The sequence below is a fragment of the Schistocerca gregaria genome, chromosome 6, assembly GCF_023897955.1.
Source record: "Schistocerca gregaria isolate iqSchGreg1 chromosome 6, iqSchGreg1.2, whole genome shotgun sequence".
Lineage (NCBI taxonomy): Eukaryota > Metazoa > Arthropoda > Insecta > Orthoptera > Acrididae > Schistocerca > Schistocerca gregaria.
The window spans coordinates 460,800,543-460,822,366 of NC_064925.1; the positions used below are offsets into that span (position 1 = coordinate 460,800,543).

General features: G+C 41.5%; 1 protein-coding gene across 1 annotated transcript in view; it reads right to left on the reverse strand.

The window, feature by feature from the left end:
• The window catches only part of LOC126278117 (exosome complex component MTR3-like), a 33,247-nt gene extending 15,218 nt beyond the window's left edge, over positions 1–18,029 (reverse strand). Inside the window, exons 1-3 of the mRNA XM_049978001.1 lie at positions 17,782–18,029; positions 17,423–17,676; positions 7,009–7,155 (exon numbers count right to left, since the gene is read on the reverse strand). Coding sequence (XP_049833958.1) covers positions 7,009–7,155; positions 17,423–17,676; positions 17,782–17,944 — 564 coding nt within the window. The 5' untranslated portion in view covers positions 17,945–18,029. The remainder of the gene's footprint in view (positions 1–7,008; positions 7,156–17,422; positions 17,677–17,781) is intronic.
• Positions 18,030–21,824: the final 3,795 nt, after the last annotated feature.

A 21,824-nucleotide genomic window follows, 5' to 3' on the forward strand; every position in this document is an offset into this window, starting at 1 on the left:
GCCTGTAAGATTGCATATAATTCCATGTCAAAGAGAGTGAAGCCTCGAGGCAGTCTGACCTTGAGGACAAGATCAGGGAAAACGAACAGAGCAACCAAGGGAGTCCCCATTTTCACCCATCCATAAAGACAACTGCAGAATATGGCTGCTCAGTTAAAATGTCAGAAAATATTGTATTTAAAACAAAATCAGGAGTGAAAACATTCCTGTACTGCACAAAATCTAAAATTGCTCTGCCCCTTGGCAGACAGTTAAAACCCTGGATTTGTGGATGTACTTGCTCCACACAAAGTGACTCCAGTACATACCAAACACAGATCCCAAATGGCCTTGTTGCTGCGTGGAACTTACATGCCCGACACATCATGAGGAGCTGCTGCCGGGTGGCGCGTGACAGTTCTGCAGCCTCAGTGCAGAGACTGGGTGTGGGGCTGGTCCTGTCAGCACCTGTGGCCAGCCTAATCCCCTCAAGGTAGATAGCATCAATAATCTTCAAGTAAGAAGGCCTCATTGACCCATACACTGTGCATTCATCATATAGTCGTGAATGCACAAAAGCCTACAAAAATGGAGCAACTTGCCCTGTCTTCTCCCCAACACCTGTGGTTAAGGCAATTTATGACATTCACTGCCGTTGGGTTCTGGCTTTCTGGTCTCTTGGGTGTGGTACCCACAACAGTTTCAAATCAAAAGTGAGGTCCAGAAACCTCACTGGGTCTCTAAAATGTAGAATGGTGTCCCTCATATGCCAGGCAGGTAAATTAAAAATACAACAAAAAATATTAAAATGCACACACACACACACACACACACACACACACACACACACACACACACACACACTTATCTTTACAAAACTGAAAACCTGGCTTTGCAGCCTGCTCCTCCAACATCTACATTGTAATTTGCAACTGATGGGTCCTTGATGCAATTCTGGAGAAGGTACATAAAACAGCAAAATAGTTCACAAATAAGGAGCACTGTATATGACTCCTTACCACACACGACACTTTTTATGGCTATGGTAAAGAAGGTAACACTTAAAACACTGGTGGGAAGAACACCATTCTCCTGCTCAAAACAGTTTGAGGGCAAGCCACCAACTCAGGACCTAAAAAAGCACTTAGACAGGAGAAACCATATGAAGATGATTACGTGGTCACCAAAGTCCCATTGATGGACTTGCACGAGAATACTGTGTCTCCAAGTAGTGTTGTACATCTTACTGATATCAAAGAATATACCTAGAGAATGATGTTTACATAGGAAAACCTGCTGGAAAATGGACTGAAATCTCCAGAATCCACACTGAGAGCAGCTACAGAGATGCCTGGTCTCTAACAACCAGATGACGATGGTTAACCATACACTCCAGGGTCATTCCTACACAGCTCGTTAATGCCCAGCTCTGGTAACTACTAGGACATACGCAGCCCTTTCCTCGTTTCAGGAGAGGTTTCTGAATTGCCTCTCTCCACGAGTTAGGAACTGCCCTGTCTGCCATATCAAATTAAAACATGTGAGGAAGATTTCCTTTACTGCTGTTGGCAAATGTCAAAGCATACAGTACTTGATTAGGTCATGGCCTGGTGCAGTATCACGAGTCTCAGACAGCACCAATTCCAGCTCCCACATGGAGAAAGGCAGTTGTAAGACTCAGAATTATCGGCTCTGAAGTCCTATTTGCCCCTCTCTGCAGTTGCACAGTAGTGGCGAAATGCTGGATCCTGGCTGGTATTGGCAGTAGTCGCTACAAAATGTCTGCTACCATCTGAGCAAAGTCACTGGATGTTGTCTGGAGATACCTTTGTTTCAGTATTGCTGCTATCGGTAAACAACTGTGTTTACTGGAAATCATCCTGATGGCTTCCCATACTTTTGTAGAAGTGGAATAGTTGATGGAGTCCAAGAACACTTGCCATGACCTTCTCTTGCAACTCTAAAGGCTGTGTGGTTGTCCTCTGTTGGCTAGTGCTTAAACCATGAAGAGCTACATGCCAGTTTGGGACTGTTAGGTGAAACTAACTTCAAAATGACTTCAGCAGCAAATGTGCATTGACAAATGCAGGTACTAGTGATGACACAAGCAACCCCCATTTGTGTAGCAGCATCAGGTTTCTACACTGGCTGGTTTTTTTTTATGGTTTTAGGGCACAAAACTGCTATGATCATTAGCGCTTGGTCTGTGACTTAGGAAAAGGTAAAAAGCGAAACTGGAAACCGGGCAGCAATGGGAGCGAAACTCGAAAATTGGGGAAACTAAAAACAGAAGGAAAGCTTAAAAAACCACTATAGAAGGGGGGTTGTTTGCCCCCAAAAAGAGCTTCAAATGACTGACGTCATCTCACTGGCACTAATAAACTCGAGAACGCGATCGGCTGAGCGCGTGTCATCTGCTAAAATGGAAGATATATCAGGCGACAGCTGTAGACGGGCTCGTAACCAAGTAAAATAGGGGCACTCAAGTAAAAGGTATCTGACCGTCCACAGTTGAGAGCAGTGAGGACAGAGTGGGGGAGGATCGCCGGTTAAAAGATGTCGATGACTAAAAAGACAGTGCCCTATCCGGAGTATAGTTAAAATTACCTCCTCCCGACGAGGAGTTCAGGAGGATGAGGTCCAAGCAGATGGAAGGGCTTCCACGTCCCACAATTTATTATTGGGAAGTGTTGACCAATGTGCGTGCCATAAAAGAGCAACACGGTGACATAAAACACTCCGTAGTACACTGGCTGTGAAGAACTGAAGTAAAGGAGGTAGCAAATGTTAGAGGCAGCATGGCTTTATACGTCTTTTTGATTATATGGAATGCATTTCTTAGTCGTAAGCTCTTGTATCTCTTGTTCTTCAAGATACACGCTGCAGTCCTGACTCCAGGCAGGGTGAGCCCTAGACCAATTCACACACTTCAAAGGAGATGAACAAGTGACTCTCCTGTGGGTGCCCTTACTGTAAACATTTGCCAGAAGGGATTTCTCCCTTACACCCCAGAGTAGTACGCCCAAAGTGCTCATAATTGAAATACACAGTGGGTTGGGGACATAAGGGCACATGCTTAGACAAAGGAAGTTTCCCTTAACTTGCTCAGGAAGTTTTGTGCAAATGGATGTCAGGATAAAGGAGTCGGATTTGACAAGATTCTCATCCACCATTTTCATTATTTCTTGCATGTCAACTATAACTTCTGAAGCTCACTCACCTTGCAATTCCTCCTTGGGAGTATCAACCAGATTCCTGCAAGTTACAATGCCTTTGCTGTAGCTCAAGGTGTTGTGCAGTTCAGTTTCTATTGCATACCTCCTGAGGCATCTAGCTTTCTGGAGGTTAGCTGCTTGCTGGGAATTTGATGTTTCCACTAACAGTGTTCCCTCTAATCCCTTTTGGATACAGAAGAGCAAAACCTTCTCAAAACTACCCTTTTTTTTCACTCTTTCAAAGGATCAATCTCGGTCACAGCCAGGGGAATTAAAGTCCACCTAGACAGAGCCCTGTAGGCCTACGTAAGGTGTGGTAAGTTTGTACCATCCTCATAACCCAGACCATCAAGCCACAATTGCTGTTCCCTGTGACACTCAATGTTCCACTGCTGCACCACATGGTGGTCACCAAAGCATGTCCAGAGCTTACAGTGACAGGAGGCAGTGGCACTTACCACAACCCAGGTGAGGAATCCCTGGGTCACCAAGCCGTACGCTGCGGCCGTAAGTTGCCAATCTTTGCTCGACTTTCAAACCTTGTAAATATCTGACTAAACATATGTGCAGTTTTTTTTCCAGATTGTAGTTAATTATAGATAGCTGTGATCTGCAACAAAGTCTAGGTTACTATTAATGTTCATTGCTAGGTAATTCATGGACAATATGAACCGTAAGAGTCCCAACTGGTTCCCTTGTGCACACCTGGGGTTACTTAGGCTGTGCCATCCCACATCAAGAATTCTTTTACCCAGGCACAAATTGTGTTTGACACCTCATATTATGGTATGAGTGAAATGGGCTTTGAATGTCATGAGTACTGCATCTACCCAATTTTCTCTAACTAGGACTTTCATATGTCGGGATGAAAGCATGAGGTGGGTTTTATGCAACTGATGTTTACAGAATACATTAGGCTTGTCATGAAGGACCTGATTATGTTTGAGGTCAGATTATATTCTAGGATTCTACAGTAGATGAATATCAATCACATTGGCAGTAGTTTTGTAGATCACATATGCTACCCTTTTTGTACAACCTGTGTTCTCATACAATCACTGGGCACAGTTTCATTGTCCAGGGGATCAATGACATACTATGGTTAAAACAGAGGCTAACTGATTCTGAATCTTGTTTTTCCATGGCTTTAAATGTTTTCTGTTTTTAGCTCTTACTTCCAACACCAGATGTGGAGCATCCATCTCAACAAATGAACAACTTGGAAATTTGTGGTGAGGTCTTATGGGACCAAATTACTTAGGTCAATGGTCCCTTAGCCTACACACTATTTAAGCTAAATTAAACTAGCTTACACACTATGAACAACACACACCCCCATGCCCGAAGGAGGACTCGAACCTCTGACAGGGGGGGGGGGGGGGGGCGGGGGGCCACACGGACCATGACAAGGCGTCTCAGACTGTGCAGCTAGCAACTTGGCAGACCTTGCATGCAGTCAAACAATGAGACTCCCTGTCTAGCTCCATCACCAGGATGTGAAAGAAGTTACTCTCACATCCTGTTTCTGTAACTTAATCCCATATCAAACTTTCAAATAAAGTGTTTAGTACAATAGCACAAAAATCCATCCCCCTGCAATCTATTCTAACTCCTTGCGTCTTTCAGTCTATAACACGTAATCTGAAATCTTGGCTTATTACTGTACCACAATTAGGAAATTTAAAAGCAGGTTCCTAAAAATTGTAGCTTGTGTGGTCCGCAATTATAGCTACTGAAGCGGGTAGTTTATAAATTCTTCAATGTTCGAAAAATATTTGTTTACCTCCATAATTTATGGCCCACTCAACTACTCTTTCCGAACCACTACACATTATCAGATGAAACAGTATTAACATGTAAATTACTACAAGCCACAGCGGATTTGACAGCCATCTTATCAGAAAACTTTATCATCACAGAACCTAAGGAAAATTCAAAATCTCAATATCAAAGCATAGTAAAGGTACTTTTATCCTACAACAATGGGCCTAATGCTTTTTCACCTCCAATAGATTTTTGTAATATTTTTCTACAAAAATTTTTCAATTAGTTCTTTTTCATAGCTATTAGAGGCATGCTGCTTCCATTTAGCATATCTGACTGGACAGGCTGTTAAGATAATACTTTTAATTCGCTGTAGACACTACTCAACATCCTGAATTCATAGTGATGTGTCACTTATCCTTTTATGGTAACAGACAGAAATACTTTAAACCAGAACATGTAAACATAGCATATAATTGGCTTCTGACTTTTTTAAACTTTCATTTGCAGGACACCCACCATATGGTGCAGTAGTGCTACACACCGCATTGGGCACTGTTTTCTACAGTTTAGTTGAGATGGGAGTGCTGGTCTATGGAACATTACATTGTAGCTGTAGGGTAGTTTATAAAGACAGAGTCTAGCACAGTTGCAAGGCAACTTTCAATGCTGGTTCGTTCGAAGTCGTGCCTCTAGTCACAATACTCTGTTGCTGTGGTTACTGACATGGCATTAAGATGGTCAGTAAACCTGCAGGACATCCTCGTTTGGTATTTACACCACAAAATGTTAATCGTAGTCCTCAACAGTCAGCTTGGTGACAAGCTACCGCACTTGGGTTGGCAGATGCCAGTTTTTGCTGTATTCTGCAAAAAGAACTTCACAGGCATGTGTAACATCCAAAATGTCCATAATATTACTGAAAGGGACAAGATGACAGATGAGGCTCATTTCCACTTGTCTGGATACATCAACAAACACAGCTGCTCGTTATGGGCTGCAGACACCCAATGGCGAACTCCTGGAGCTCCCTAGACGTAGTGCAAGTTTGTGTATAAGTGTCTTAAATGAGGGCCATACTGGAACAGTAAATTCTGAGCACTACACAGCCATGTTGTAAACATCTCTGCATCATAAAGTTGATCCCCATAGCCACCTATGGTTCCAGGAAGATGGACTGACAGCCCAAATTGCACATGGGAATCCTGAAAGAGTCATTTCTCACTTTTGGGACATCAACCCGGCCTACTCATTCATCCAACCTGATTGTACATGATTATTTTTTGTGGGACTATCCTAAACAGAAAGTTTATTAGCAATGTCCAATCATTGTCAACAAGCTGAAAGACTGAATTTGTGAGATTCCAAACATGTTGTGGCAATTTATGTTACCTCGTCCAGAGAGACTACATGAATGTGTTATTCAGCATGGTGGACACTTACCAAATGTTATTTTCAAGAAATAACAACACACACAAATTCTCTATAAAAAAAAGAGAATTATTTTTATTAAAAAGTAAATATTTACATTTTAACTTGATTTGTTGATTTAGTTTAAAAACCATAAGGTGTTTCTGGTGCACCCTATGCATACACATGTTAGAACGGTGCTACCTAAAATTACCTAGAAAAGAGGCAGATTAAAAGGATGACTAATAAATTTATTCATGATACATGTTTGAGAAAACCCAGAAAATAAACAAGACTTCTTGTTGTTGTGGTCTTCAGTCCTGAGACTGGTTGGATGCAGCTCTCCTTGCTACTCTATCCTGTGCAAGCTTCTTCATCTCCCAATACCTGCTACAGCCTACATCCTTCTGAATCTGCTTAGTGTATTCATCTCTTGGTCTCACTCTACAATTTATAGAATGTAGTATCAAATATATGCACAGATGAGGAAAGATGGGGGGGGGGGGGGGGAGGTGTGAGGGAATGACAATAGGGATATGAATTTAGAAAATCATTAACACAAACAGACAGCATCTGCAAATATTCAGAAAGATGACATGAGATCACATGAACATCTTATCTACATCTATAAGTAACATACCAGAGTTGCTGCACACACCAAGTCATACATGGGGACACTCGCATCAGCTAATGCGAGAGCGGCCGAGTTGATAGCAGCTGCTAGTGCACATCCATCATTTTCAAGCACGAGAACGTAGACATCCACTTGGAAATTTGGAAACTCATGCTACGAAAGAAATAAGACACTCATGTTACTTAAATATAAGTAATTAGTTTTAGTGTCAAACCATATTCAGTTTCGATCTCATCAGATTTAAACTATAAATGTACCACTATTACTGCTGCTGCTACTACTACTGCAAACCGTGTAAGTACATGGGAACTTGGAATGACATAAATTAGAAGTTTCTTATGACTCCAATTTATCTTCACCGAGTCTTTTTCAAGACTTTAAATGTTATCCATGACTTTTTTGTCAAGCCATATAAATACAAATATTATACTGTTGCTAATTCTTTACCCCATCACCAACATTTCCAAACAGAAATTTCTTTTCCACTTTTGAAGAAGGAGAAGAAGAAGAAATTACTTCAGAGATAATGTCCTGGAGAGCTGATGAGTTTTGTTTTAGGAGACTTAAAGTCTTTTCCCGCGACACTTGTTTCAAAGGAACTGTAAGGTTCATAATGTAATCTAGGTCTATCATTTGTTTCTTTTAGAAGCTAAAGGGCTACATCATATAAATATTGCACTGTAACTTAACACACACAAAGTGGTACAAATTAATGTGGTGCACTCATCTAAACCAATAAAAATTGCACAGATGTAGGAACATAAACTGTAAACACATGATATTTAAAGATATATTGTGTTCTAGTTTTCTGCCATCTCTTTGCATCCATACATTGCATACAATGTAGATCTGTGTGACAATACAAGATTTCATCTCAAACATTATAGAAGACAGCCATCAGAGTGCCCTCCATCACAGTCCCTTATAATTTATGAAGGCTACAACAACACATGATTTTCCAATATCAGGTGCTGAAAGTAACACAGTTTGTTCACAAAGAGAAGAATTGAGGGCTCTCTAGTTCTGAATCGAGTCTTCTCATGCTCGCGTCCAGCTGCTGCTGACCTCAGCAATATAATACAGAACCTTGTATATGAAGCCATTGTCAGGTAACTTTTATGATATGTAGTAAAGTAATACATCTCTCTCTGAGGAACAAAATAGTTGCTGGCTCATCATGGGCGACACCAGATACTCCTTCCACTCCTCAGAGAAGAGCATTAAGGACTAGAGCAAGAAATATAAATAATAATTTTTTGTCTAAACTGTTTATTGTCTAAGTTTCACTTCCATACATGGTTACACTCCATACAAATACTTTCAGATGGACTTTTTGACACTTAAACCTTACTCGATGTTAACAAACTTCTCTTCTTCAAAAACACTTTTGTCATTTGGGTCATAATAATAAAAGAAAGAGAGATATATGAATGGAAAGAAACTTAATTTAAAGTATATTAAATTTGCATTATTAAAAAATGTTCTGCATGTACGAATTTGGGCTAATCGGACTTCCTCTCTTACATTTTAATTGTAGATGCAGGCAGCTGACTTCAAGGACACCAGTGCATGTCAAATAAATGAAGAAAATCCTCTTTACATGGTTCCACTTCACATCAATAAAAATACTTAACACTGATATCAAGTCTTATCTTATTTCGAAACATATATGATACAAAACACTCTTAGTCCATCATACTCCAAGCAGCACATCTTAACAGAACTTCTACATATAAGAGTGAGAAACAAAATCATGTAAAAGAAAAATGAATGATAACATTTTTTTTTTTTTTTAATTTGCACGCAGCATACCATGCTGACGCTTATGGTCGATTGCTGTTTCATTTTTTGTTTTTCATAAATTTTAACTTCACCATATCTAGGGGGAGGGGGGTTCACCATGTACCTACCTACACACATTGCCAGTCTACATTTTATATCCTCCCTACTTCAACCATTGTCAGTTACTTTGTTTCCCAAACAGCAAAATTCATTTACTACTTTACGTGTCTCATTTCCTAATCTAATTCCCTCAGCATCACCTGATTTATTCCAACTACATTCCATTATCCTTATTCATCTTATATCCTGCTTTCAAAACACTGTCCATTCCATTCAACTGTCCTACCAAGTCCTTTGCTGTCTCTGGCAGAATTAAAATGTCATCGACAAATCTCAAAGTTTTTATTTCTTCTCCCTGACCTTTAATATCTACTCCAAATTTTTCTTTAATTTGCCTTGCTGCTTGCTCAATGCACAGACTGAATAACATCAGAGATACGCTACAACACTGTCTCAGTCCCTTCTTAACCATTGCTTCCATTTCATGTACCTCAACTCTTATAACTGCCAAAAGCTTCCTTTAAGTCTACAAATGCTATAAATGTAGGTTTTGTCTTTCCTTAATCTATCTTCTATGAGAAGTTGTAGGGTCAGAATTGCCTCGTGTGCACCTACATTTCTCCGTAATCCTAACTAATCTTCCCCCAAATTAGCTTCTACCACTTTTTCCAATAATCTACAAAGGATTCTTGTTAGTATTTTGCAGCATCATTATTTTTATTCAATTAATTGTAGCTGCACAGTGTGATACCTAGACAAGTGGTTTCAACAAGTTGATACTTCCCTTGGGGGCTCACTTTGTTACTTATAACAACATGTTCTGCACAGACCTACTTTCTAACATTTATTTTCTCTTTCACTTGGGCCAAGATGTGCTGGGAAAATCCAGTTGCATAATTCTGAGAGGTGTCTGGAAGCAAACAATCTAAAATTTCTACCTGATGGAAAAGACCGCTCCCAGTCTGTGGAAACCTCGACCAATACTCGAAGAAAAGATAAGCTGGACTTGGAGTATTAAATCTCTGCAGATTATTGTGTTGTCCATGGCATTCAAATGCAAAAAATTCAGAATAAGAGGTCTCCACTGCTAAAGCGTCGAAGCATTATTGATTGTCAGTCTGATTTCATTGAAGAAATAAAATATCATAGGGTAGCAGTGACTGAAATATTTCGCGTGGATGAAACTTTGACAGATGGTAATATGACAGCATGTAAAAGTTGGCAGAAGGATGATGTCAGCATTAAGGGGTGGTAAAATACTTATTACTGGAAGTGTTGGATCGAGGAAGGGGTTCATCAATGAGGTCAAATTAAAATTCTGGCCTAAATCCACAAATGTGGATTACCATGGTAAAATAAATTCTGGAAACTTTTAAAGGTGGTTTACAAATATATTTCTCCCAAATCTTCCTCCAAAGACAGCTATTGTGAAGGACAATGCTCTACCAAAATGGAAGATAAAAGTGGACAAAACAACTACATGAAATGATATTAAAAGTGAATTTGATGAAATGGCTGCAAAAGAGGAGTGTTGCCTGCAATGTCAGCATGAGGAAGCAGGTTCTGTTTGCTGTAATTCAAAAACATAGGCTTGTTAAAAAAAAAAACCATACATGATTGATGAAATGGCAAATGAGAAAGCCCACATGCTTGTCTGCCTGTCACCCTATACTTGTGATCCGAGTGTTGTGGAACAGCCATAGGCAAAAGTAAAAGATTGTTTAGGAAGCACAACATTTCAGTGGACATATCAAAAGACAATCTGTTTAAGCTTGCGAATAAATTCCTTCTGTCAGTAACTGCTGCTGACTGGGAAGGGTACTGCAGGAAGCTCCTACAACTGGAAGAAGATTACTGGAAGTTGAAGGTGTTGTCAAACTTTCAGTAGACAATATTAGTTGCTACTCACCAAACAGCGGGTATGCTGAGTGTGAAAACCTTTTCGTTGTGCCTATCTGCGACTCAACAACTCCGCTATATGGTGAGTAGCAACTTTCCTTCTCACTATTGTTACATTCCATCCTGGATATTCCATTGCTTGATTTCAGTAGACAAGAATGACATTTTCAATCTGCAGCAGAGTGTTCACTGATATGAAACTTACTGGCAGATTAAAACTGTATGCGGGACCGAGACTCGAATTCAGGACCTTTGCCTTTCACAGGCAAGTGCCCTGCCGACTGAACTACCCAAGCACAACTCACGACCTGTCCTCACATATTTTATTCTGTCAGTATTTCATCTCCTACCTTCCCAACCTAACAGAAGCTTTTCTGGAAACCTCACTGAACTAGCACTCCTGGAAGAAAGGATCCTATCAGTTATAGGACTATCAGTTTGGCTTTAGGAAAGATAAAGGCACTGGAGAGGGAGCTTTGATGTAGCACTCAATAATGGAAGCAAAACTTAAGGAAGACCAAGACACATTCATGGGTAGCAGTTGGCCTTAGTCTCAGACATAAGGTATATGTAACTTAACGCAAATATTTTATCTTGTGACGCCTATTGCATCATGTGATGTTATAAGGCCAATACTTCTGAAGAATATATTTTTACAAATGTCGAAACCATGGTCAAGGGATAATAAACCTTTATTTGCACCTGGTTGGCTGATTTTACAATCTATTTCAGATCTGAATGTTTCAATTCAGTTACTGTCAAGGAGGTACAAAGATGTGGAGCCAACTTTACAAAGCAAAAACAATAAACATAAAGTCAAGTAAAAAAAAAATGGGAGAGGAGGCAAAATCTTTGAGGCTATGTTACCAACACGGCAACCACTTTGGAAACCCACTATATTCAAAGCAACACACAATTTGAAAATGGAAAGAGGGTCATGTGACATATCAAACAGATACAGAATTGCATCAGAAATCAGTGGTGCTTTTCATTTGAGCACAAGTTTATTCATTCTCAAGAAATGACTGATGTTACTTCTCTGCAAGTGACAGGAAACCTGATGGCATTACATAAGTCAAAGTGAGATTATGCTGATATCATGGACATCATGTAGGCACCTCTTTACGGAGCTACACATTTTAACTGCACCATCGCAATACTTATTTTCACTAATGAATTTCGTCAAATAATAATCCACTACAACTTGGGAAGAACAGTGATGTACATACCTACAATAACAGAGGAAAAATGACCTTTATTACCAACTGTTAAAGCTCTCAGTGGCAGAGGACTTCAACATGCAGCAATAAAATTTGTTGATCATTTGCACAATAACATAAAATTTCTGACAGATAATGAAGCACATTTTAAATCTACTTTAAACTCATTTCTCCTGGACAACTCCTACTATTCCACTGACAAATTTATATTTAAAAAGTGGTATCCCATACAAAAAACAAAAAGACCTTTCATAAAGTGTCGTCGCACGAGTAGGAATAAAATGATAACAATTGAAAATCCTGGATGGAAGACTGTGGTCGCGCGCGTGTGTGTGTGTGTGTGTGTGTGTGTGTGTGTGTGTGTGTGTGTGTCAGTCTTTTTGTTATGCCTATCTGTGACTCAGCATCTCCGCTACATGGTGAGTAGCAATTATCCTTTTCACAATATTGTCAATAAAATGATAGCTTGTTCATTAATGTTAACACTAATCATGTATGCATATCCTATAAACTGGCTCATTCCAATAAAATTGTTCAAATGATCTATGGAACATGTAACTACTTAACTAACCAACAAACATTCTGCCATCGAAACTGCAGAATATTTCAACAAGGCAGCTGCTTATTCAGGAAAAGTAAAGAACACAACACTAGTTCTGTTGGGGACTTGGCTTCTTAGAAGCCCATGTCTCAGTTGCAAAGATCACAGGAGAAGATGATGATGCAGCTCAGAACAGTTTGGAATACTCGATTTGAAGGATACGCACTAGACTAAACATTGTCTGATTTTTTAAGTATCCCAGGTTCCCCGTCATCATTTAAAGTTAGTAACATGTGCCATTGAATTTCAAGAGCTGTAAGCAAATGTGCATGACAAGGCATCACTTGGTCATCCAAAAACCACCCTCGTCTCTTTCACAAAGGCACTGTAACTTACAAAAATAATGGAAAATCCTGTTTGGAGTACCAAAAATTTAATGAGTGGGGACAACCAATCACTGGACAGACTGATTCATTTATTATGTTCAGAAAATCCCCTCAAGAATAACAACTTTCAGGAATGAAGATTAAGGTTCACATCACCTTAATGACAAAGTCATTAGAAATAGAGCACAATCTCTGATTGTGGAAGGATGTCAATGAAATTGGGTCAGCCTACTGCAAATGAACCTGCCTGGGAAACACCTTAAGCAATTTACACAAATCACAGACAACCTGAATCCAGATGGTCCCAGGAATCTGAACCACTGTCATCCCAAATACAACTATTGTCTCTCACCACTGACCACCTAACTTGTTCATTACCTTCAGCACTGTGAAACAAGCAAAGTACACATTAACAAAAGACAAGCAAATTGTAGAAAATTACCCCTTATGCTGTACACAACAAACTATCGCTATACGAACTGAATGATAGTCATGCTTATGCCGGTTAAACCTAACACTGGAACTTTCAAAACTGCTGCTTCCTCTTTCATATTAAAACAGCTGCTATTTAACTCTTATTGTTAGCTTAATATTTCAACAATAAAACTGCTTTCAACTACAAAGTTTATCTTAATTTCTATTCAAGGTAATTATTCTCCAGTACTTTACATGCAGTGATTTTGTTGCCGGTGAGTGTGGAATACTGGTATAGGGACCACATCTTAAAATACTCTCGTAAAATGTGTTGTTTAAACTCATCTAACCATATAAAGCTAATCTGATAATTGTAACAATATTATGAAAAGGATAGTTGCTACTCAACATATAGCGGAGATGCTAAGTCACAGATAGGCGCAACAAAAAGACTGTCACAAAATGAGCTATCTGCCACCACAGGCTTTGTCCATAAATGAACAGACATGCACTCACACTCATGCAAACACAACACACACAAACACTCTACTGCGGTCTCTGGCAGTTGAAGCCAGCTCGTTTTGTGGCAGACTTTTGTAGTGCCTATCTGCAACTCAGTATCTCCACTGTATGATGAGTAGCAACTATTCTTTTCATAATATTGTTACAGTCCATTCTGAATTTTCCACTGTCTAATCTGATAATTGGGAAGACACAAAGTGCTCGTTAAGATTACTGTTCTCATAGCTCATACGAAATTGTTCCATTTTCAAAGTACCCCAGTTACATTTGAAGTTACTACAACATGCCATCAGAATGAATTGCCATGACATAAATCCATAAGAGCCTAGTGAGAAAAAGTGTCAATGAGTTGTTAGAATATGTAAAACCACATAGCTAGCCACACCAATGGTTGTGTTCTGGCTTGTGCATCACAGTGCAGTAGCTGTCATTAGGTAGAGTCATTGGCAAGCTGATGTAATTAATGATTACACAAAATTGTTGCAAGAATAAGACTTTGAGATGATTTGCCTGTGGATGATAAGGAAGCTTCTGATGCAAAATGGTTCAAGAATTGATAAAATTACTGACCAGATAGGTCATTTAAGACTGCAATGTACAGTTCTCTGAAACATTAATTATTCTGTAGGAAGCTTAGAGTACCAATAAACCTTTATTATTAATACAAAACTTTGTGCAAGGCAAATTCAGTTTCCTGACTCGTACCACCTCCTACTTTCGCACCAGAGTAAAAGATGAGATCTATGACACAGAAAGCAATTACTGTATAATGGGAGCAGTTTTACATGCTGAATGATATAAGAGACTGCAGATATTACTAAGTAACTTCCAGAGAGTCATTCAAGAACATTATATCTCCTGCAACCACTACTTTTTTTCCATATCATCAAAAACATCTACAATGTACTGACTATGTAGGCATGTGCTTAATGTAGTCAGTCCTGTAGGTTCATAATCACATGATACCTCCTCATATTGACGCTTCTTGGATTGTAAAATCCAAGTGTGTTGGCAAGCAAACATGAACTACGGTTCTTCCTTTCCAACAAATATAAATGACATTACACTACAGAAGTGTCAGCATATTGTGTTCTAATAATTCTCTTCCAATTAATGCTAATTTCACTCAACTAGTTTTCTTTGCACAGAAAGCAATATGTTAATTATCCGTGTATGAAATGCTTCTTTGGCCTTATGAGGAGTTAAAATCACAACTATTTGTAGAGATGGTAAGTTCACTTCTCAGACAAGTACTGTTGCAAAATTGACAATGACTGCTTTCAGAAGATTTAAGAGGTGTTTTTTAACAGTTGTCTGAATTAAAATTTGATTGTGAGTTAACAGGAAGATACAATACAGAATAAAAGTCATTTGTTAACAGCTACACATCTCCACAAAATATTAATCAGAGGGTAAAGTTACTGGTTGGTACAAATGCTAACAGAAAAATATTCTCTATTAACTATCTATAAATAGATGTCATTAGAGGACACCTTTCAGACAGGAGAAGCAACTGAGCCATTAGAGAGAGAGAGAGAGAGAGAGAGAGAGAGAGAGAGAGAGAGAGAGAGAGAGAGAGAGAAAGGGGGGCATGTAGTCATTGTCTCCTTGAGCATATGTGCCTGCGATTCCGACCATCTTCTGCAATGACCTATCACTACATAAACAATTTCATTCTTTGTCAAACAGTGAATGTGGCTCAGAGACAGACTACGGACAAAAAGGTCTTGGATTCAATTTCCAGCTAGTCCTAGAATTTGTGTGTGTCGTTTTTCCAATTCTTTTATCTCTGCAATGTTTTTTAAAGTGAAAAATGCCGAGCAGTGCCATGGTTCAAAATCCACATTAAGCTGTAGGTCTCCCTATAAACTGCTGGGCAGAAGAGTTTAAAGGTAAAAGGAAGGCAATGGTACACCACCTCTAACAGGACCATGCCTAGTAAAGCACTGTGGTGTTCAAGCCAACTTTCAGGTTGACGATGGCTTTATCTTAATGGAGTCTCATCACATGGGAACCCTAGTCCAATATGTAACCCACACACTTTATGAGTCTGATAATAGAGATTCGTCATTACATTTACACAGATTCTAATACTCTGTGAAATTTCCTTTAGCTCATTATTGGTCTTCACAATAAATGTACCTCTCTCAGTCTTGGCATGAGTTACCTAACTGTAACAAAATTATTTCATTCCCATATACATTGCCTATGAGCATAATTAATCATTGCAATGGTGAATAAGTTGAAACTACTTCATTACACTTCTATCTCTTAAGAATGTTATCATTAGAGGCCAACCTCAATTATACCATGAAAGGCCTTAGAGAGGCAAGTGATTAACATCTAGCCAAGAATGGAATCATTTGAGATGGAGACAGACAAATGAAGGGAAAAGAACTGGTTTTCGTTCTTAAAAGATAATATAGTGGCACTCACCTGAAGAGTTTTAGTGAAATAATGAAAGCCCTACATCAAGATGGGCCAAAGAGATTTTCACCTTGATCCACCTCAACATGAGTTTCCCCCTGGCACACTATCGTGACAGATTAATGAACGAAAACCAATAAGGACAATCAGTAAGCAGCACAATTTTCAAGATAACAGCAGATGGATCAGCACACTGTGGTTTAATAATTATCTAACATTTAATGCTAATTTCATCACATTAACTTCCATTACCCAGAATGCAAGAAGTTAACATATCCAGAAATGAAATACAAACTTTTAGTTACAGTTACTGCCTACCTTTCTTCCAGAAACTTTCTTACAATGACATCCATTAATCAATGATCAGTAACACAAAATATTAAGGCTTGGTTTCATTTGTTATTTGTACATCACTGAGGTCAGCACATCAATTATAAGCTTTCATGATGAAACCAGACTGAACAAAGATTAAAAGTAAATATTTTAACACTTCCTAAAAGATTAAAGGCAAATGTCTGATATAGACTTGAAACAGGGCTGTTTCTACAGTATTAGGGGCGAGGCACTAACCAGCTGAGCTCTTCACACACAGCACACAGACTGGTTCAATACTTCAGTATTCTAGACCTCCCCCTTAGTTTCCTAACAATGGGTTGAGGTTCAAGTTCCAGCCCGCAAACTGTTTTACCATAAGGAAATTCAATACGCTATACTAGAGCACTGAATCTCATTGCAGGTGGGAGGGCAGAACAATTCATCCTACAAACATAATCATTTTATTGTTATGACTAACCCGTTTTCTGCTGTATCCTCCCTACCAGGACGGTACTATTCAAGGACCTGCAGCAGGCTGGAAAGCAGAAGATAAGTATCGGGAAAATGAACCCTTTCGTGGATCACAGTGTATGCTCAGCTGTATGGGGGGGGGGGGGGGGGGTGTTCGTAAAATCTGTTGCTCCAAGTTCGACCGCCGGTCCACATATTATTTAAATCGGTCGGGAAGTTTAATTATTTTGAATAATACGTGTAACATGGGCCACAAAAAATAGTGGCATCTCAGCACAATAAAAATGAGATTTCAAACTGTTAAGTTATACATTATCGTGGGCATACTTCAATAATATAGGAAAGAAAAGGTCTTCGAAAAACTACAAACTTATAATTCTTACACGACAAACTGCTGGTTCTAAGGCTCTACGTAGCATCAAGCTGTATTGTTTCTCTTCTGAATCCTGTTGATGGCCTCTTCTTTTTTTGCACGAAAATGGAGCATATTTGAATTCACAATACAATTCGCCGTTTATGCTGTATTCAGACTTCCTTGGAATTTCTCGGGGATCGAAGACTGAACAGACAACTTTCGTTCTTTCCTGTTCCAAATAGGCTGAACCTTTAGCCTGACTCACCACACCAGTTTTCATGTCTTAAAAAAAAAAAAAAAAAAAAAACAAAAAAAAAAAATCAGATGACAAATTACATCGGCGCTAATTCTACATTCAAAATCCACAGCGTGAACCAAGTTACATACAAACTTTACGTTGTTCGTCCATATGCCTCCCACAGGCTCTGACACCATTGCTTGGACATATACTTTTTATATACTCTGCGTAAGTCAGATCTGGTTTTTCGACGTGCAATAAATATGACGTCGAATTTTCTGGACCCTGAATTCGCCTGCTATCTGTTCCCATGTTTAACCACCAGTAAACAAAACATCCGCGCGCAAAAAAAACACTTCAGTTTACATATGCACACCAGAGATCATACGTACTGACAAGCTTCGACTTGATGAAAGATCGAACTTAAAAAGCTCTTCAGCCCAGTTTCCAGAGGTATGCTTTTCTTTCACATGCATCCCCCCCCCCCCCCCCCCCGATAGTGCCCTTACATGCACCTGTGGATCGTACTCGCTCCAATAAAGGGGGTAAGTCAATAGTTGGCAACGGAGATGAGTCGTCGACGTATTCGGCGGGGAGGACGAGTGGTTCCCCGTACAACACCTCTGCGAGTGAAGCATTTAGATCCTCCTTGACTGCGGTTCGCAAGCCCAGTAAAACCCACGGGAGGGCGTCTGTCCACTGGCCACAATGTGCCATGATTGCTGCTTTTAAGGTGCGGTGGGGCCTCTCCACTAGACCGTTGCTCTGAGGGTGGTAAGCTGTCGTACTGAATCTGTCTACACCGCACAGTTGACAGAGCCGTGCGAAGAGGTTCGCTTCAAACTGGCGCCCCTGGTCCGTTGTTATAGAGGAAGGACAGCCAAAACGTGAGATCCACGACTCGATAAAGGTGCGGACTATCGTTGTGGCGAAAGCGCCGGTGATGGGCGTGGCCTCGACCCAGCGGGTCGTTCTGTCTATCATCGTGAATAAGTAGTTAAATGGGCTCGGAGGGGGTAGGGGTCCCACGATGTCAATGTGGACATGGGGAAAACGTCCGGTACGTACATCAAAGGGGGTGAGAGGAGGGTGGGTGTGATGGGAAACCTTGCAACGTTGGCACGCCACACACGCTTGTGGCCAGGCCACACAAAACGTTCAGTCACAAGGCGGATTGTGGCCCGGACACCAGGGTGTGCTAAATCATGGAGTGCATGGAAAATGGGTTGTCGCATGGACTGCGGGACCCATGGTCGAGGTCGTCCGGTTGAAATGTCACACCTTAGTGTAAGGTCTGAGTCCGGGAGCGGACGGTCTTCAAATCGAAGAGTTGAGGTTGAGCTATCAAACTCAGCATGAGTTTCATGTTCATTCCGCTGGCGGCGTGCAAGTTCGATGAGGGATATGTCAGCTGAGACCACTGCAATCCGAGACCAAAAATCAGTGACCACATGGTCGGAACCGCGAACTTGTCGTGCGTCGGTTGAAAACTGTGAAATGTATTCCAAATGGCGATGTCTGCGAGGGGGTGCGTTGGCACTCGGATTGCGGATCGCCTCCACAAGGGATTTGTGGTCGGTGTAAATGACAAAGGCACGTGCCTCGAGGTCATCCTGAAAGTGGCGAATGTCGCCGTAACCCGCGAAAGGTTCTCTAAGCTGACCATTTAGTCTGAGCAGCTGACAGTTTTTGCGAAAAGAAGTGTGGCGGTTCTACAGAACTACCTAAATGTCGATGGAGCACGGCGCCGATTGCTGAGTCACTTGCATCTGTCGTAAGCGAAAGCTGTGCGTCCGGCATAGGGTGTGAAAAAGTCACTGCTGTCTGAAAGGCCGTTTTGAGTTTGTCGAAAGCCGTCGTCATTTCGTCTGTCCATTGAACTTTCGGCGTGCCTGAAGTATTCTTCCCGCGAAGGGCATCGGTAAGCGGAAGTTGTAATGCCGCGGCGTGGGGAATGTGTCTTCTATAAAAATTAATCATGTCGAGGAACCGTCGTAACCCTTGAAAGTCATTCGGTCGTGGGACGTTGGTAATTACTTCCACGCGAGGGGTTGGTGGAGCGATACCTGCAGCGGAAACCACGTGTCCGAGGGAAGTTACTCGTGAAAGCGCAAGTTGCGATTTGTCCTGGTTGATTCCAACACCTACGTTTCACAAAGTGTCTGTGACAGCACGTTGATGGGCTTGATGATCCTCGCTAGACGGTGAGAAGATTAAAATGTCATCTAAATATGCATACGCAAAAGGGAAAGGTCGTAACACCTCGTCAATAAATCTCTGCCGGGTTTGTGCAGCGTTTTTTTAACCCAAAAGGCATGTATAAGTATTCAAAGAGCCCGATGGGTGTAATAATTAGCGTCTTTTTGATATCGTCTGGTGCCATAGGTATCTGGTGGTAGCCTTTTTTACAGTCTATCACTGAGAAAATCTGAGAAACATGTAACCACTGTGTGAATTCCTGAATATGTGGCACCGGATAGTTATCCATGATTGTTCTGGAATTCAAAGCGCGGTAGTCGCCGCAAAGTCTGTACGTGCCATCGGGTTTATCTATTAAATGAATAGGAGACGACCAACAGCTACTAGAGCGTCTGATGATGTTGGCGTCTAAGACTTCGGATATGATGGCAAGTGCACTCAGGAGTTTTTCCGGATTAAGCCTGCGGGGTTTGTGTCTGATAGGCGGTCCCGTTGTTACTGCGCACATTGACGTGTGGAGTCGTCGACATGGCTGTTCTAGCAGGGCAACACAGGGAGACGCTGGACTGACCTGTATGTGGCGCCCCGAGGGCGTCGGTGTGTATGTGGTGGCGGCGGCGGCATGTGTGGCGGCAGAGCTCGGAACGGGCGTCGTTACTGCAACCGTAGGTCAGTGGTGGAGGCGACGTGCTGACAGCTACAGGTGACGAGGGCACGCGTAAGGCATGCCCAGTGTTGTGGTGGTGTGGTGGGATCTGAGTGGCAACCGGACGCCGCTCGGTAACCCTTGGCACCGCGACGTCATGCTGGGTCGGCGAGGTGTCAGCCAAGGGCGCTGCATCTGTGGCATCAGTAGCCCCGGTGTCGTGTTGAACACGGCGACCAGAAAAGGAGCGATCCGGCGGCAAAACCACGTTGTGGGGCGGAGTAAGAGACGAGATTGTGCGGTCGCAGAGCCGATTTCAGCCTGTAATTCACAAAGACGGCGCTAAAGAGCGCTGTTGTCAACGATGAGTGCTGAGGATTCACATTGAGATGGATGAGAGAAGACGTGGTTGTAGTCAAATCGACGGAGAGTGCCGCACAACGGCGACGTTCCTCGATGATAGAGGATGAGGTGTCGGTGGTGCATGTTGGGAGTGGAATGCGAATGTCTGATTTTGAGAGTAAAGAAGAATCATCGATGCTCACTGACAGCTTGTAGTGACGGAGGAAGTCTATAGCAATGACGGGTTCATCAACTGAAGCTACGCAGAAGGACAATGGGAATGTAGTACCAGTATTGAAATTGAGCTGGATGAGAGCTGTGCTGGTGACAGGGGTGACAGGAATGCGTGTGCGGTTAGCCGCAAAAAGCTCAACAGGTGGAGCAGAGTCAGTGGCAGGGGTCATAGAGGCAGGTAATTTACTCATTTCTGCGCTCGTATCGACAAGAATGAAGAGTGTAACGTATGATCATATATGTACGGGCGCGCAGATGGCATCGGAAGGCTCGCAAAATTAGAGCATGATTGTAGGCATAGAGGTTCATTAGGACAGAGTGGCGCGCCTAAACCGCTCCGTCCGTGGAGTTTAAAGCGTTGCAGGGAGTGTGGCACTTCGCGGCTTTATCACCGAATGTTTCATGGTACCAGCAGATTGATGACAGAGCCCTGTTGCTGTTGGTAGAAGCCGCGGAGTCAACTGTCCGCCGGGCGAATTACCCACTACCGGAATCGGTCGGATTGCTGTGTGGTTTAATGCTGGCGCGTGTAGCCGGTTGTGTGGCTGCGCGTGCGGAGTCGCCAACCTCGCTTGGCGAAGAGTGCGTCACGTCCTGCGTGGTCGCCGGGGGGATGTAGGAAGGTGTAATGATTGTACGATGAAACTCTGTTGGAACCAGCAACTAGTTGATGGGGTTTGAATAGGGTACAAGCTTCGTCTGCTAGGTGCAGTTTAGCATCTAGGGGAAAGTGCCTCTGTGGCAAGAGCCTTAACTGCAAGGTTAAAGGGA